This window comes from Pleuronectes platessa, chromosome 14 (assembly GCF_947347685.1).
Source record: "Pleuronectes platessa chromosome 14, fPlePla1.1, whole genome shotgun sequence".
Lineage (NCBI taxonomy): Eukaryota > Metazoa > Chordata > Actinopteri > Pleuronectiformes > Pleuronectidae > Pleuronectes > Pleuronectes platessa.
The window spans coordinates 16,113,483-16,130,066 of NC_070639.1; the positions used below are offsets into that span (position 1 = coordinate 16,113,483).

The 16,584-nt window shown below is 42.3% G+C and overlaps 2 protein-coding genes across 6 annotated transcripts in view; one reads left to right on the forward strand and one right to left on the reverse strand.

The window, feature by feature from the left end:
- The window catches only part of dip2a (disco-interacting protein 2 homolog A), a 77,217-nt gene that overhangs the window by 56,883 nt on the left and 3,750 nt on the right, over positions 1-16,584 (reverse strand). The window lies entirely within an intron of this gene.
- On the forward strand, positions 1,845-4,227 carry LOC128455801 (E3 SUMO-protein ligase ZBED1). The gene is made up of 2 exons (XM_053439675.1): positions 1,845-3,442; positions 3,606-4,227. Exons 1-2 carry the CDS (start codon positions 1,970-1,972, stop codon positions 3,993-3,995), a joined length of 1,863 nt encoding a protein of 620 aa, XP_053295650.1. The 5' UTR covers positions 1,845-1,969; the 3' UTR covers positions 3,996-4,227.

Sequence of the window (16,584 nt, forward strand, 5' to 3'; positions counted from 1 at the left end):
TGCTCTCTAAAGTGGAGGATACAGCAACAGTTTTATGGTCTTGATGCTAATGAAACCATTTGTCTTTCTCCAACAATTCAATCACACTAATGCCGAGCTGCTTCCCTCCGTTTCAGCTGATACATTACAGCCAGGCTGCCGGCCAGGTGTGACCTCACTGACCTCTGCTTGATTTGGTGGGACTGCAAAGCTGCCACGGCTCATCTGTGACTATGATGGCCTTTACCTTTCCAGCTCGAGACTAAGATTAATGCAGCTCCAAGGTATAATTGTGTATGCGGGATGAAAAAGGTCAAGCTCAGACCATAGACTCTTTTGAAGCCGATGGCCCCTGATTGAGACTAAAAGGCCCCGCAGCTCTGCATGCGTCACGTATATGACCTTAGCATGTGGACAGTGGGTCAGCTACAGAGTTAACATCTGAATTATAGCTGACTCAAAAGGTCAGAGGTTAAGTAACAAGTGGCTGAAGGTGCTAAGAAGTTCCTGGGGGTGAAAAAAAAAAAATCAAGTTTGATTTGATGCTCTACTGTCGCATGGTGATTTCATAGAAAAATGTGAGTGTACATTATTTTTAACCACACATAGATTTTTTAAAGATCACTTTAAAACTGAAAAAAGTTAAAAACAGTAAAATGCTTTTTTTCAATATTTTTATACATGTGTAAAAATACACAAGCTCATCAGTGCGTGACTTCTCTAATATCCGGCTTTCACAAAAGAGAAAAGGGAAAAGGGTCCAGCGATGGGAAATACCAGCGTGACGGGGAGTAGGGGTTTGATCCCTCGGCTGATGACAGAAACTTCCTCCTGCAGGGTCTGCCTGATAGCACTGTTTACACTGGTTACCTCACAGCAAACCCCTCATCCGAAAAAGACTTTCCTGCAGATCCAACCATCCAAATATATGGCTTAAGATTCTATTCCAGCAAAGCCTGAGTTAATTTCACTGCCGTACCTCACAGGCGAGTGGCAGGCACTGAATCTAAGAGTTATAAAATGATTTAATAATGTGCTTTACTCACAAACCCACAGACAACGAGCATTTCAAGAGGTGGGATTTCATTTGGAGGTGAAACTTTTGTGTTTATTTGGGCCTCAGGACTGTTCCTTTGGTTGACTAAACACTATATGACAGCCAGTGTGTTTGTGCTGGAACAGATGAGTACTCATACAGCACATAACTGTGAAAGCAGTAAGACGCTTGCAACACCATGAATCACATTTAAAGGAGTTAAAGGAGACACATTAGGTTTGATTTTACTTCTCTCCTGTGTGATTTTTTTAACTGCAAAGTTAAAAAGCCCAGAGTCCGCGGCAAAGGAGGCACCTTTCCACAGCAGAGAGCACTGGTCCTGAAATGACTCATCACGGGTTATATTTCGGTCATGTGACAACACAATGCCAAACATTTGCATAATGCACACCTAGCAACTAGTCAGACACGCCCCCTAATAAAAGCAGGTGGGAGCCGACGCTGACATTTCCTCTCTGGAAACTGTTAACCAATCACAACAGAGTGGACCTGCTGGCCAATAAGAAAAGATTGGGCTTTATCTGGAGGGGCATCTTAAAGACACAGCAACTAATAATTATTGTTAATGCAAGAACTTTTGCTTGATTTGCTCAATTATAAAGACAAAAAAAATGCAATCTTAAAAGATACATCCTCACAGTGACTCATCAGCTAATCAGATGGGCTTTGCTACCTACTGAAGAACACAAGGACAGGAGGGCAATGATTCTTTGGAGGATGTCGGGGGATGGAGAGAGAGAGAGAGGGTGAGGGATATAGGAAGTGTGTGACTGACTGAAGCGATTGCTGACCCATGACTAGTGGTGCAACGGATCATCATTGATCCGTGATCCGTTCGGATCAATTATTTCGGTTCGGCACACACATGATCCGCGGATTGATTTATGGAGAAAAAAAAATTGTGCGCACGTTCAGTCCACACACGGCGTGGTCATGGCGAGCGGAGGAACGGAGGAGCTTGAACACCCCGCGTCATTTAAATCCCCTGTTTGGGAGCATTTTGGCTTCCCTGTCAAAGTTAATGATGAAGGAAAGAGGTTAGTGGATAAAACCGTGACGGTGTGTAGGCACTGTGGCATAAGAAAGCCATACAACAGTGGAAACACATCTAGCATGGCCGCGCATTTGCAGCGACATCACCCCGGTGTTTCACTGACAGGAGTGAAACCGAAAGCGGCTCAACAACCGCTTATCACCGCAGCATTTAAACAGCCCCTTCCTGCACAAACCGACCGGGCTAAAGCTATCACAAACGCTATTGGTGTGTTTATAGGTGCAGACATGAGGCCATATTCGGTTGTGCAAAACGAGGGTTTTAAATACATGTTGAACGTGCTCGAGCCACGTTACGACATTCCGTCGCGCACCCACTTCAGCGAAAAGATTGTGCCAGATCTTTATGAGCAGGAGAAGAAAAAAGTTGTGGATGAACTATCTGTAGCACCCTCTGTTGCACTCACAACAGACGGGTGGACGTCAAGGGGAACGGTGAGCTATGTGACAATAACCGCTCACTTCATCACAGCAGACTGGGAGATGAAAAGTCCGGTGCTGCAGACACGCCCCCTCTACGAAAGTCACACAGGCAGTCATCTTGCGCAGGTACTGACACAAGCAGTGGAGGAATGGAAGATAAAGAGGCCCACTACTAATATCCCAGTCACAACTGATAATGCCAAAAATCAAATAAATGCAGTGAATGAGGCAGGACTGGGCCCACAGATAGGGTGCTTTGCACATGTAGTGAATTTGGCATCACAGAAGGGAATCTCAGTCAATAGGATGGACCGCCTCCTTGGGAGGATCAGGAAGGTGGTTTCCTACTTCCACAGAAGCACAACAGCTGTTCATGTGCTTAAGACAAGGCAAGAGATGCTAAAGCTGCCTACTCATAAGCTCATACATGATGTCCCAACAAGGTGGAATTCCACTTATGATATGTTGGAGCGTTATCTGGAGCAGCAGGCAGCTATATACTCTGCATTGACCGACAAGACCCTAAAGAAAAATGTCAAAGACATCATAAACCTCTCTGATGATGATGTGAGAGTGGCAGAGGAGGTCCTCCAGGTGCTTAAACCCCTTAAAACTGTTACATCTCTGCTGAGCACTGAAACTTTGCCATCGGTGTCAATGATCCTGCCGCTGAAAACAAGGATTCTACAATCCATGGCTCCAAGTGTGGAAGACAGCACCATCACTCAAGATGTCAAGACTGCCATTAGAGAGGACCTGAAGCCCAGATACACTTCACCCCCTACTCTACAGGACTACCTTCACAGATCTACTGCCCTGGATCCGAGGTTCAAGTCCCTGTCTCACATAGACCCTGACCTACGCCAGAGGACATACAGTGACCTCACCACTGAGCTTGTGAGCAGTCTAGCCACTGAAGACTGTGATGAGGTAAAGAAAAAAAATATTATTTAAAAATGATAAATTTAAATCTACATACATTTTTTATTTTCAGTAATAATGGCATTCATTAAATGTTATTGCCACATTTTTCATGTCTATGAAACATGAAAATAAATAATAGGTTTAATTAATCAACTATTCTTTTCTGCAGGGTCAAGCTGCAGAGCCAACAGGAGCAAACTTGGACACATCTCCTCCACAAAAGAAGTCGGCAATGGCAGAGCTTTTTGGAGAGACCTTTGCCAGCAAAGACATGGACAGCAAGACTCCTGCTGACATCATCAAAGAGGAGGTGGCATTCTACCTGGCAGCAAGCGGCATTGCAGTGGATGGTGATCCACTGACATGGTGGAAAAGCAATGAGTGTAAATACCCTCATATTGCTAAGATGGCAAGATGCTATCTCGCTGTGCCAGGCTCTTCAGTTCCTTCCGAGAGAGTGTTCTCAACAGCAGGGGACATAGTGACTGCAAAGAGGTCCACACTCTCCCCAGACAATGTAGACACCCTTGTCTTTTTGAAAAAGAATTTGAAATTATAAGCTCATGTATGCTTTGTTTTCTTTCTTTAATTCTTCTTTGATGATGTGGACGTAGGCGTTATGTCACTCTCATAAAGCTCTTGTTTCAAGGAAGATGATGTGCCTTCTTATGTTGCACTTTAAGTTGTTTTTTATTGATGGTCATTGGTCCATGTTTAAAGGAAGGAGATGTGCCTTTTTATGTTGCACTGTAAGTTGTTTTTCATTAATTATGTTGAAAAGAAGATATTAATCGTGCACTTTAAGTTGATTTTATATTGTTAATAAACAAAAAGACACAACTTATGTTTATTTGTCTTGTCTATTTTTTTTTTTGCTGATCCGAGAAATGATCCGATCCGTGACTCTGATCCGAGGAACGATCCGAACCGTGAGTTTTTTGATCCGTTGCACCCCTACCCATGACTGTGGTTTACTTGCAAAGGGAAATACATTGCAACACACATTCCAATCTGAAATCAAAGAGAAACATAAAATTGCCTGAGCAAGCACATATATAAGTTCACGCAAACACATACAAAGTCATACACACTCACTTGCGTTGCATCGAGAAAGCTTGTAAGCCGCTTGGTTGAGCTGAGCAGAGGAAGAAAAACAGCATTTTACAAGTAAGAATGATTGTTCCAGCTTCGAAATGCTTGACTGATCAGTAGCACATCCAAACGGTGGTATGAGACATTTATAAAAAGGCCTTATCATGAGACAGGAAGCTCACAGATGGCTTGAATTGTGCGGTAAAGTTCGTTTCTTTAATTATTACTGATATCGCTCTTGGTCTCGAAAGTTGCAAAAGTACTGAAGGCTTTATTTTTTCCCCCAAATAGCTATGTGCTGCTCTGATTGATTACTGAGCATAGCGAGAATATGATGATTGATGAAACAATCTCCTGCTAAGCTGAAACAGACAGCTGTTCACCTTTTTCATATTTTTACTGCTATAAGTATTGGATCACGTTTTTCTGTCTGATGTAAAACAACGAATCCTCGGTTTGGTTCAGACCTTGATATATTGATCAGAGTTTGGTTCATACGTCATTCGTGCACCTGCAGCTGTGGCAAAGGACTGGGGTGTCGCAGGTTTGCTGTCCTGTATTGTCATATTCAGATTTTGGTACCGAGGTTTCAGTCTCTGTGTCAGAACAGTTGAACCCCTGGTGTAGACATGATCCATTTCATTTAAGCTTTGAGGGCAGAGTATCAGTTTAACATTTGAGTCTTCTAATGATGTCAGCGTTAAAAAATCCTACCTCGAATCTCAAATGAAACTTGCATCTATAACCAAACTGCAAATGCCTGCTGGCTGTGGTAATTCAACCACCCAGCTGAGAGTCTTTATTCAGCCAGATCATTTTACAGTGAGAAGATTTCTAGCTTCTCAGCTTTGCTTTGAGACCATCATCTTTCCCATCTTCGTTCAACGGCACATACTGTACCTGAGGTGAAATGAGACACTGACATAACCTGATGGTCTGGTCTGTAAAACATACACCTCTTTGTGTGTTCATACATAATGTACAGTAAATGATGAACTACAATTATATTTTCACAAAGAAGTCAACCCTTTTTTCTCACGGATCACCCAGTCTTGTGAGACAGCAGAGGACTAGCTGGTTTGGTATAAAACCTTCGGGACAGATAGATAACGATTGAAATGGGCCTTTTTTTTTAGCTGGATGTAGGACATGTGAACCTATGAGTCATATTCACATTCAGTTGCTGAGAACGTATACACAAAGCAAATGATTCAAGACCAAAAAAGTGATTTGTAAGGTCACAGTGACTTTGACCTTTGAGTTCTATTAATTTCATCCGTAAATCTGAGTGAATGTTAGTACCAAATTTGAAAGAATTCAATGGAGTTGTTCCTGAGATATTGTGTTCACAATGCAAAGATGTGTTTTGTGATTTTGACCCTTGACCACCAAAATCGAATCAGTTCATCCTTGATTCCAAGTGAAACTTTGTACCAAATTAGATGTTTTTGAGAAATCATGTTCACAAGAATGGGACCAATTGACGTAAAACCAAAAACATGATGCCTCCAGCCACTGGCTATCTGTGGAGCAGAGGCAACAAAAGGGAAATGTACATCAAGATTAATGCTACAAAATCTGACAGGAGACACATTTATATTGTCTCTCTCGTAAAAACCTCTTGCAGCATGTTTTTTCTCCCAGCTGAAGACACTCTTATTATTCAAACTTTCAGATTCTCATCCTTTCCTCTGTATGTACTTTATCACTCTATCACTCAGCAGCTCCCAATATCCTCCTGCCTCCCATTACTCTTGAGTCTCCCTCACTTGGTCTTTCTCTTTGGTCCTCAATCAATATCCTCCCTCACTGAAAACTCAAGAGTTATTTTCAACGGTCAAACCTCCCTGCATGAGCCTCTCAGTGCAGAATCTGACACGCAGACAAAAAAATAAAACAAACCCGGAAAAGATACAGTAGAGTCCAGCCTGAGGTAATGCAATGTTATAGCCTCATGCTCTTTTGAGATTGAGAGACGGAGAGAAAGTAAAGAAGTGAATGGCTCAGAGAAGCATCCCCTGAAGCTAAACTGTAAGAAACCTTTATTCTGACAAACAAACTATTTCAAAGATTTGGGTTGTGCCTTCAGAGAAATCCCTCATTTACATTACGCAGGTAAACAATCATACATGATAGGTGCTCTGCATTGTATCATTCAAACAAACAAACAGACCGAATAGAGGCAACCACAGGAACTTGTCTCCTCACGTCTGTCAAACAAAACAGCCTGCAGGCCATTTCACCAGTTTCCCGGGGTTAGTCTGCCAGCTCTCACTGCTTCCCCACACATGGGGGAAAACAACTGAATAACATGGTTGTTCAGAAATGTCTCAACAAAACCCATCCCTTTTTTCCAGCCCTGCATTCCACATAAGCCCACAACTCAAAGTCGAGGCCAGCCCTCGGACCAGGCAGCAGTAGGGCTGCTCGCTGTTCTTTCCAGGACATGTGGAAGATAAGATGGAGAGTCAGCTGTGGTGATATTGTTCACGTGGCTTTTGCTAAGCAACATTAGCCAGCTGATACTGTCTGCCAACAACAGTGCAGCCTTATCTGCCCTCTATTAGCTAATGTGGTAAAGAAGCTGCCATGCAAGGGAAATTAAAGAGTTCTAAGTTCCAAGTCCTTTGGGATGTCATTTTCTGAAGTTTCATATAAAACACCTGGGTCAACTCTGTGCAAATGATTCATAGCATTATTTTCAACCTGCTTGGCGAAAGAGGGGTACAAAGTTTATTCTTTATAACGCCTGCCAGAAAGAATTCTAAGTAACATCCTGACACAGTGTGAACTTTTCTCATGCAGAAAACTAAAGTGTGTGGTGAAGTAAATTGTCTAAATTCAAACCTCAGGAATCAGTGGTCATTCTTGAGGATCTAGCCAAAGGTCTGTCATGCACTCACTGCAGGAATGCATGAACTTCTTTAACAACATTGTTTTAAAATAAACATCTACAAAAATGCAATTAATAAATACCAGTCCATTAAACTAGACAAAATATCCCTTATTTATGGAACCAGTGTTGGATTGCTGGGTGGGGTTTAACTTGAGAGTTGATACTTCAAAAACAAGCGGAGCCGATTCCAGGACAAAAACAAACCCTTGTCCTGGCTAAGTCTTGTAACAGCATTTTTCACTGAGTAAGGCATTCAGTGCTCTAGACCCTCCACCACTGCTTATAGAAAAAAAAGGGAACAAGAACAAATGGTCAGTTCCAGAGAGAGACAGACAAGGTCTGCTTTTGCACTTATCCTCACACACATGTAAGCCAGAGGCCAAACCCACAAACTCAACAAACCGGCTGTGACACGAGGGAGAGGGGGAAGGAGTTTCTGTGTGTGTGTATTTATGTGCATACACATGTACAGTATGTGTCTAAAGCCTGCCGAAAGTCAAACACACAAAGCAGATCAGGAGTCCCAGATGATCGTCTATGGGCAAATAGGGGGGGGAGCAGCATTGGTCTCAAGCCACTGGCCGGCGGCCATTCCTTATGCCCTAAAGAGAAAGTGCAGATTGATGGTAGCCCCGGTGGAGCTCTGCACTGGCCAATCATTTGTCTTCTGTGACTTGCAGGGGATACCGCACTCATCCTGATGCAGCATCAGTAGCAGTGGGTCAGAGGTCATAGCCTTGAGGACAGCCCTGCTGACAGTTCATCTTCACAACTCTTAAAGAGGATAGAAGCGAAAATAAGTTGAATACACTTAGATGTTACAATTATTATTAATGGTTTTAGTAATCTAGCTCTTTACAAAATCCTTTAGGAGAGATTAAATCCCCAAAAGCTTTTATAAACAAAATTGATACCAATTAGTGTTGTCCGCTCTGCCACATAAGCCCATTACCCAGGTAGTTCTTTTAATAAAAACATAAGATTTCCAACAGTCAAACTAAGGCAGGAAGGTGTTTCACAAGAGTAAATGCATTATTTAAGCATACAAAGCTGGTGATTACATAGTCTTAATTCTTAGCATTTGAACAGTGTTAAAGCTAAAATCTTACTGCATCAGGAAAAACAGAAATTCTGGAAATATTTCAATGTGATTGTTGCAGATAATCTGTGTCTATGTGGCAAAGTAAACCATTTAAATCTGCTACAAGCAGGTTAAAGGCAAACAATATGAACAACTGGCAAAAGCTGATTCCCCAAGGTCTGACAAACTCCAGCTGTCTCTGTGTGTGAGACCATTTAAATCCCGGCCTCCCACTCCTTCTTTCTTCCACCTCCTCTCTTCTCCTACTTCAGCTGACCCCTTGGACACAGACGTGTAAATAAAACTCTTTATAGATCTGACTTGGAAGGACTGACTTTAACCTCTGAAAAATAAGACCAAACTGCAAGCCTGGATCTGAAGTGAAAGGCATGTCAAGAAAATGACTACTTTCCTTGACATTTGATCTGGTCACAACATGAATTTCATTCATATAATCAAAAAAAGGCAAAAATAAAAAATTACATGTTTCAGAATGCACGATATTCAATGGTCAAAAGAGTTGCACAAAAAGATGTGCTCATACTGGGAGCTAGGATGAATTGCAGGATTCACTTGGTGCTGTGTTCTCTGCATTGACAGCAAGCCTTTGCTGTGTAAATCCTTTCCCTTTTAGCCTTATTGATCTTCATTGAACGTGGCGGTGGTGCCGGAACTCATCTTCCTCTACTACTCCCCTCTGTTTGCATCAAGTGGAGTCACCTGGTCATCAAAGCACTGGTCCCGAAGGCTAAATATAGGCCTCGCCCGACCATGACGACAGTTAAATTGAATTCAGTTTGACTCATCTAATTAGCAAAGCAAAGAGGGGACAGGCAGCAACTCTGTCATGGGTTAGCTTACTGATTTCAGGTCATATGGCTCACTCACACACTTTGGAGGCTGCAGTGGTGAGCTTCAGGAGGAAGTTTGGAAAGTGTGTGTGTCATCAGGCGCATGACACACAAAGAGAGCCTCACCAGCTATCTGCCACTCACTGGCATTTCAGACTTCCCTGTTTCTCTCTCCTCATGATGGACAGGGTGTATTCAGCACAGGCTGTATATCTTACTTCCCTGCAACAGAGATGCAGCAGTTCATCAAGATAAGCCCTCCAGACTTTGCTGTAAAATGTGGGAACGGTTCCTCCTTGTAGTACAAATGCAGCAACATGGACACTGTTCAACTTGATTTACACTGGGGGATGAAATAATCACCCAGAAACCCAACACCACAGAACACACAATCAACGCACACCAATCTGGATATTAAGACTCAAATACACACACAAACATAAACACAAATGTGTGTTTAGTTCCCTGGAACGCTTCATGTAAAGTCAAAATTAAGAGGTTGTGAAAGTTGGGCTCTCAAACTTGGTTGTCTAATGAACTTCTTGGGCAAAGACCAAAGGGATGACAGAGAGGCGACATGAGGAATGGACATCTGATATTCAACAACTGCGCTATGACGTCATCATGGGGTGAGTCCACCACAGCCCCAAACATCAACCACAGGCTGCAGAGGCCTGTGACCTCTATGGCAAGAATGCTGTGAGCTGGAGCACAAAGACGTGACAAGTGGTGTGGCTGTGTGTGTGTGTGTGTGTGTGTGTGTGTGTGTGTGGGTGTGTGTGTGTGTGTGTGTGTGTGTGTGTGTGTGTGTGTGTGTGAGGTGTTATATTAGATTACAGGTCTGCTTAAAGTTAGAAATGCGTCATTGTTCTTCCCCAAGCGCCTGGGATTCCAGAAGTAACACTGTGTAGAAAAGGTTATTCACCACGTCTGTGTTGACATCCAGCAAAACTGCTCAATGCCCTGAGAACGGGGTGTATTTAAAACAAAGCTTCCAGTAGCCCCAAACTCTTCACGGATCAGACTTTCACAGATTTTCTCTTCAATTTATTAATGTATGTTCACATTTGTAAATTAACCCAAGCAACTTTACCAGCACTTATCAGACATCATATATGCCAATACCAAAATATCTGTGATAGGCCAAATGGCAGATTAAACCAGTCAACTGATATATCGTCAGGCTCCAGTAAAAACATCTGTGTTCGTGCTAATGCCAGAGAAAACATCAGAGTGATTACTTTAGACTTTGAACTCATGTGAAACCAGATTCATACATCATTACTCAGGTATGAAGATTGGATGCAATCTCCTTAGATAGTGACTCCAACGTTAAAAAGTAATTGAAAGCATGGAAAGTTAATAGAAACTGAAGACATGGTGTTAGTTATCTTTTCGTGGCTACAGGGGAATAAAAAGAATATAAGAATATAAGGCTTCACAGGTGCCATGAGGGATTTGCTTGGTGAAAACCTGTGACTAAGTTTGGTCAAAAGACCTATTCAAACACTGTAAACAAAACTTCACAAAGGAAGGAAAGTCTGATGAAATGAGAAGTAGGTCTAAAAAGTATAGCACCAAGCATTATTGACATTATTTTACAACTTCTCTCTAACAGACATCTTGGTTGTTAAATGCTGAAAGGGTTTCCACAATTTGTCAATTATGCCTCGGGAGCTTAACACATAGTCTTAACTTGCCCCTTCTTTGTGTCACTGCTTTCTTTCTAGCAATCCAGGTACCTCCTGAATAACTCACTGGGGTAAAGTCTCTGGAGAACAACAGCAGCAGAGCTCATCTTCAACCGTCTGTTCGCTGTCATAGCACACAGGCTGAAAACATATTTTCTGGAATGTGAGCCGAGTCTGCCAAGTTAAGTTTTATATCTAAAAAAAGCCTGGCTTTAACCCCATAAAAAAAAAGAAGTTTTGCTCTGTTCCTTCCCTCCCATATTCTACTGGGACACCTAAGGGAATGAGGTGGAGGAGGGGGGAGGAGGGAAACTTGGCCTTGTTCTCCTGAAAGCCCGGGACAACCTGCTATGCTATCTGCGTGTTTTGTTGTGTGTAGTCGTGCCCTCCAGCAGTGTTGGGGATTTGGAAACCCCTCTCCTCACGGTTAAGTTGATAGGTCACGGCACATTCCAGACATTTTCTGACTGTTTGTTTTCCACCAGGACGGCTCACAATGCAGCCCGCTGCTGCTACAAGGCACGCTGTCGGTCTCTGATGTGCACATTACACCTGAGCAGGCCTCGACACTGATTGAACCAACAAAAAACTCAAAACCTGTTTATTGTCTCCTCACACATCTCTTCGGTCTCATTACTGTAGGTTTTCTAGTGATGTCAGACTGCAGTCACAGCATGGTAACTGGCATCATTCTTGGCAACAAAATCAAAACTACACATTTTCTGGTTTACCCATCAATTTGACAGTTAACCATCAGGACTTCTTAAACTAGCCCTCTGCTTCCTCCATACATTCACTGAGGACTGCTTGTTGAACAGCTGCTGTTACAGCTAACTTCAATGAACTACTCTGCCCTGTCACATCGCACAGGCTGACCTCTGCTTGCTCCCGGTTGAAGAGGGTCAAGAGAAGCTAATAAGTGTTGATTCCACTGACCAGTACATCATTACACCATCTTTCTGGAATGAATTATCATCACACACTTTAGAACACCTCTGCCAAACAGTCCCCCCAAAGCTGCACTAGGTAGGTTGCTAGAACAATAGCTGATTGTTGAGAGAGATGAGGGCAGATGCAGTCACTTCTTACGCGACATGTGATCTACGCACGTTTTATTGTGCTCATTGTCCAGCTCCCTTTTAGACACAAGTCTTCTACTTACACTGTATTTTATTCAAGTGTTCAATCAAATCAAATATTTACCATGAAGACTAAAGAAAGATTAAATAAAACAGAGAAATGAGCAGAAAAAAAGAAATACAATGAAGGAATATTGATGGATTTTCACCTTGGGCTGTGAATAAAATGCATGGAATAGATCCCTGCACAGCTCAGTGACCTCAGCCCTGCAACCCCCTCCCACCCTCTGTAAGCACATCACTCTGTACCTTGAAAACGCTGCAGTACAAATCTTGTGAGCTTACTGTACTAATGCAGCATACATAAATAATAGAAAAAATGCCCTTTTATTCAACTCGTTATCTGTCATATATATTGTATTTGCAATTCACAGCATTTAGACTGATCTACAGAGGCCTCTGTGTTTCACAGATAGCCCAGATTGAGCTATGGTGTTGGCTGGTGAGCCCCCGACTCCAACCAGATGGTTACAAACATGGTGAGCAATCAAAGACACAGACACAGGTGGGTGGGCACTGGGCAGTGGAGAATTTACACCAGAAAGTTGATGGAGGCAGAACAATAGCCTTGCTGGGCACAAGAATGTGGTGCACAGAGTAGCGCAGACTCTGTAATGTGTCCTTGAAACGGGGCATGTGGCTTGTTTGGTCAGCAGATCTCCCTTCCATCAGCGCCTGCTACGGTGCCCCGCTCTCCACTGCACATGACATCTCGCTTGCTACAAGGACGTTCACAGTGTAGCCATGCACTCGCACAGAACCTGGCAACCATGGAAATAAAGACACTTTAAAGTGTAGCAGCATGGTGGTGCAGAAATTAGCACTGTCGCATCACAGCAAAAAGGTTCTCGGTTCTAATCCAACGTCGGTCGGGGTCTTTCCGTGCTGAGGTGCATGTGCTGGCTGTGTCTTGATTTAAACAGTTATGGGAATACTACAAGGAAAAAGGAGAGTTTTCTCAAAGCTTTACTTAAAACTTTAAAAGGATTGAGCATTGGCTCCTGCCACAGACTGGGGTTTAAATGAATTGAATACACACAACACAACAAGCTGACAAATATTTTCATAGTAGCAAACAATATTTAATTGATAAATAAATGTGGGTAGTAATAACGTGGGTAGTAATAATTTCTCGTTATTAGTTTTTCTAACACATTATTGGAGCGTTGGAGGTTTTCAGTGGTTGATGGCCTTGAAACTGTTTGGCATTGCAAAAACATGGATCAATACATGTGAAATTGATTCACGGAATGTTTTTTTTCTTCACGATAAATTTAATTTATAGCTAGCATGTCAACATCTGACACCAGTAATAAAACTCAATAGGTGTCAATCAGACTACATCGTTCCAAGGAAAAATATATTTATTTACAGGCACTTTTTCTTTCTTACACAGTATATTGTAGAACACTGATGTCTTTCACAAGTTATAGATTGTAGGTGTGTGGCAGTGTAATCGTAATGAGCAACGATTTCTACCATGGGTTGTAACCTCAGCAATACCCACCACCACAGCATAAACAACGCTGTGATAAAACACTGCCCCAGTGCGACAGTGTCACTTGGGTGGTTTTGCTACATATTTGTGGCATTAATACAGGAAAAGGGAAAATATTTTTCAGCATTTCTCAAGTTTGAGAAAATTTTGAAAATCCTCCTGTGCGCTTTCTGACAATACTGTGTAAAGCACAGCCATGGAAATTTGATTTTTTTTTTTTTTTCCCCACAATGTATAAATGCTGTGAGAGCAAAAAATAGATTAAAAAAAGAAACAACAGATATTGGATCGAAAACAAAACTGTCAAGGGTCTAAATGAGATGCAACGTTACATTTTAAATACTGCACTAGATTTTTCCATAAATTAAACAATGTGTATTAGCAATTCTACCTCAGAACTAAAGACACAAAAAATACCATGCTGTTGGAAATGCTACTCTGTATTCATACTTAAATAAACACATGGAAGAGAAGATACATTTCGAGATATTACATTCCCGCACTGCAATCCATTAAATAGTGGCTCCAATAAAAGCAGAGACAGGATGCTGAAGAACTGTAAAGAAAACAAACCGGCAGAAACGACAATAGCAGGCACTCTCTGGATATTAGTGTTATTAAAATGAAACACAGTTCTGTGGTGTAAATAGGGAGGAGCACATCAACAAAGCAGCAAGAAGCGCAACCAAAAAAACAAGTAAATGCACTGAAAACCACTCATGCACACACTTACATGTGCACATATACATGCAGCAGCATAAGAGAGGAGCACAAGAATCTGAGGCTCTCCTCCGCTCTGAGGCACAACCTTGAAATATTTATGACCCTCCACCTTCTCTGCTCCACAACGGCAGGGGCACAACAGAGCTGTCTCTTTATCTCTGAACTGGACTTTGCAGCAGCTACAGGGACCTGCAAGCTCCCTCCAAGGCTCAACATTCTTCTCTGTTGGATCCTATTACATAGCTAACCAGCAGCCACGTACAAAGTTCTTTCAGCAATCGCCCCAACTCCTACATGTTCTCAAAGCCCTTAATGCAATGTTATTCTACGGTACATTCGTCAAATGCCTGGTTTTGCTTAACAATAGGCTTGAACTCACACTGGGTGAACCCACTGGAAGTTCTTTCTTCATGATTTATGTGGTGGGAGTAAGTGACCACATAGAGGAGTGAGTCAGGACCACAACCAGGACCAGGGCCAGGCTTTCCTGTACACTCATACTTTCCAAAAGAAAGTTTAAGGAAAGTTTTGGCCACCAAATATATCCACTACCCCCACCAAGTAAACAGGACCACCACTATGATTCAGGTATGATAGGTATGTTTGCCAAGATAATTGAGGAAATAAAGTTAGTTAGTCAGTGTCATGAAAAAAGGGATTAAAGGTCCCATATCAGAGAGTGGGTTTTTCTTTTATTATAAAGCAGGTCAAGGTGCTATATAAATACTGTAAGACTATCAAATTGCTGTGTGTGGACTTCACACTGTCTTGATGCAACAACTATTAACTTTGCAGTCCTGGTTAAAAAGAACATACGGTGCTACAGTTGGGTTACAACCATTAACAGCAATAAGATCCACGCCACTGATCATTACACCATCAAGCCTCTGTCAGTGCCAGAGGTTGACAGGCTTGTGTAAGTGTATTCATCACCATCTTATTACTGCTGTTACCACTTGCCGGCACACTGCCTGACCGCCTCTTTACCTCCAGGTCTTCTGTGAGGGAGGTTCCACCTTATCTAATCACTGAGATAAGGTGAAACTTTAATGATCTCCATGGGGAAATTGGGTCGCTGCAGGAGCAGTTACTAGGATAAGAACCAGAACAAATGAAAACAGTGTCTCATTAAACTGACTGGACATTATCACTGCTTTGTCAGAATGCATTAACAAAAATGCAGTAGCCATATTTTTATGCTAGGTCTTCTTTAAAACACCCAAAAAACTGCTCCAATTGTTTTCACAATTAACCCAAATAACCAGAAAGAAGCCTGACAGCCATTAAATAATCAAAAACCAGCCTTGCTGCTCTGTAAATGTTTGCTGAACGTGAGAAAACAAGCACATATGACCAACTAGGGGTTCGCCAGGTTCCCCAGCAAACACAAGCACCGGACTAAAAATGACTTAGCAATCAGAGTGTTTGGAGAGCAGCAGAGGAAGAGGGAAGACAATTAGGGAATGATAGAGTCCGCCTATGAATTACTCAGCAGACCATTTCTCCCTCTGTCCTCCATGCAGGAGATAATGGGGATCATCCATCTTCTTGGCCTCCTTTTACGCCCCATCGTTTTCACCACTCATCTGCATCCAGGTCAGCTGAGAAATAACACAGGTCCTTTCCAATAACTCTAACACGTAAAATTAGGTAGGAGGATAATTTCAGTTGACAAGAATAGTTTGGGGAAAAGCCATGGGATCATGTCTCACGAGGCAGAATCAGCATGTCAGCTGGACATTTGCACTTATTAAAGGCCATAAAAACCTGAGGGAACAGCTGTGGTTACTTCACATGATAGACTTCTGTGTGTGTGGGTTTTTCTTCCTCTTAATTCTTCTCATCGTTTTGAAGTGGGCGGGGCTCAGCTGAAAAAGGGTGATGTCACACAATTTCCTCAGCACCAATCATCGGTGATTGAATATGATGACGAGTGTTTGGTCATTGTGAATCAAACTGGACAACACTGCACCCACACAATCCTGCAGCTGGACAATTTCTTAGTTTAACATTTTGGTAAATGCCTGTTTTCCCTTTAGAATGATACTATTCTGATGTCTGCTTGGTATAGGTGTTGCTGGAACTAGCAGCTGGTTAGCTTAGCATAGCATAAATACCTTAAAAGGGAAACAGCTTGATAAGTTGAATCGTAAGACTGCTGTTAATGAATTGCATAA

Excerpts from the sequence above, each read along its gene's own strand:
- LOC128455801 (XM_053439675.1), top strand. The coding sequence starts at position 1,970 with ATGGCGAGCGGAGGAACGGAGGAGCTTGAACACCCCGCGTCATTTAAA. Across the intron at positions 3,443-3,605 it reads CCACTGAAGACTGTGATGAG|GGTCAAGCTGCAGAGCCAAC; the intron begins GTAAAGAAAAAA and ends TCTTTTCTGCAG.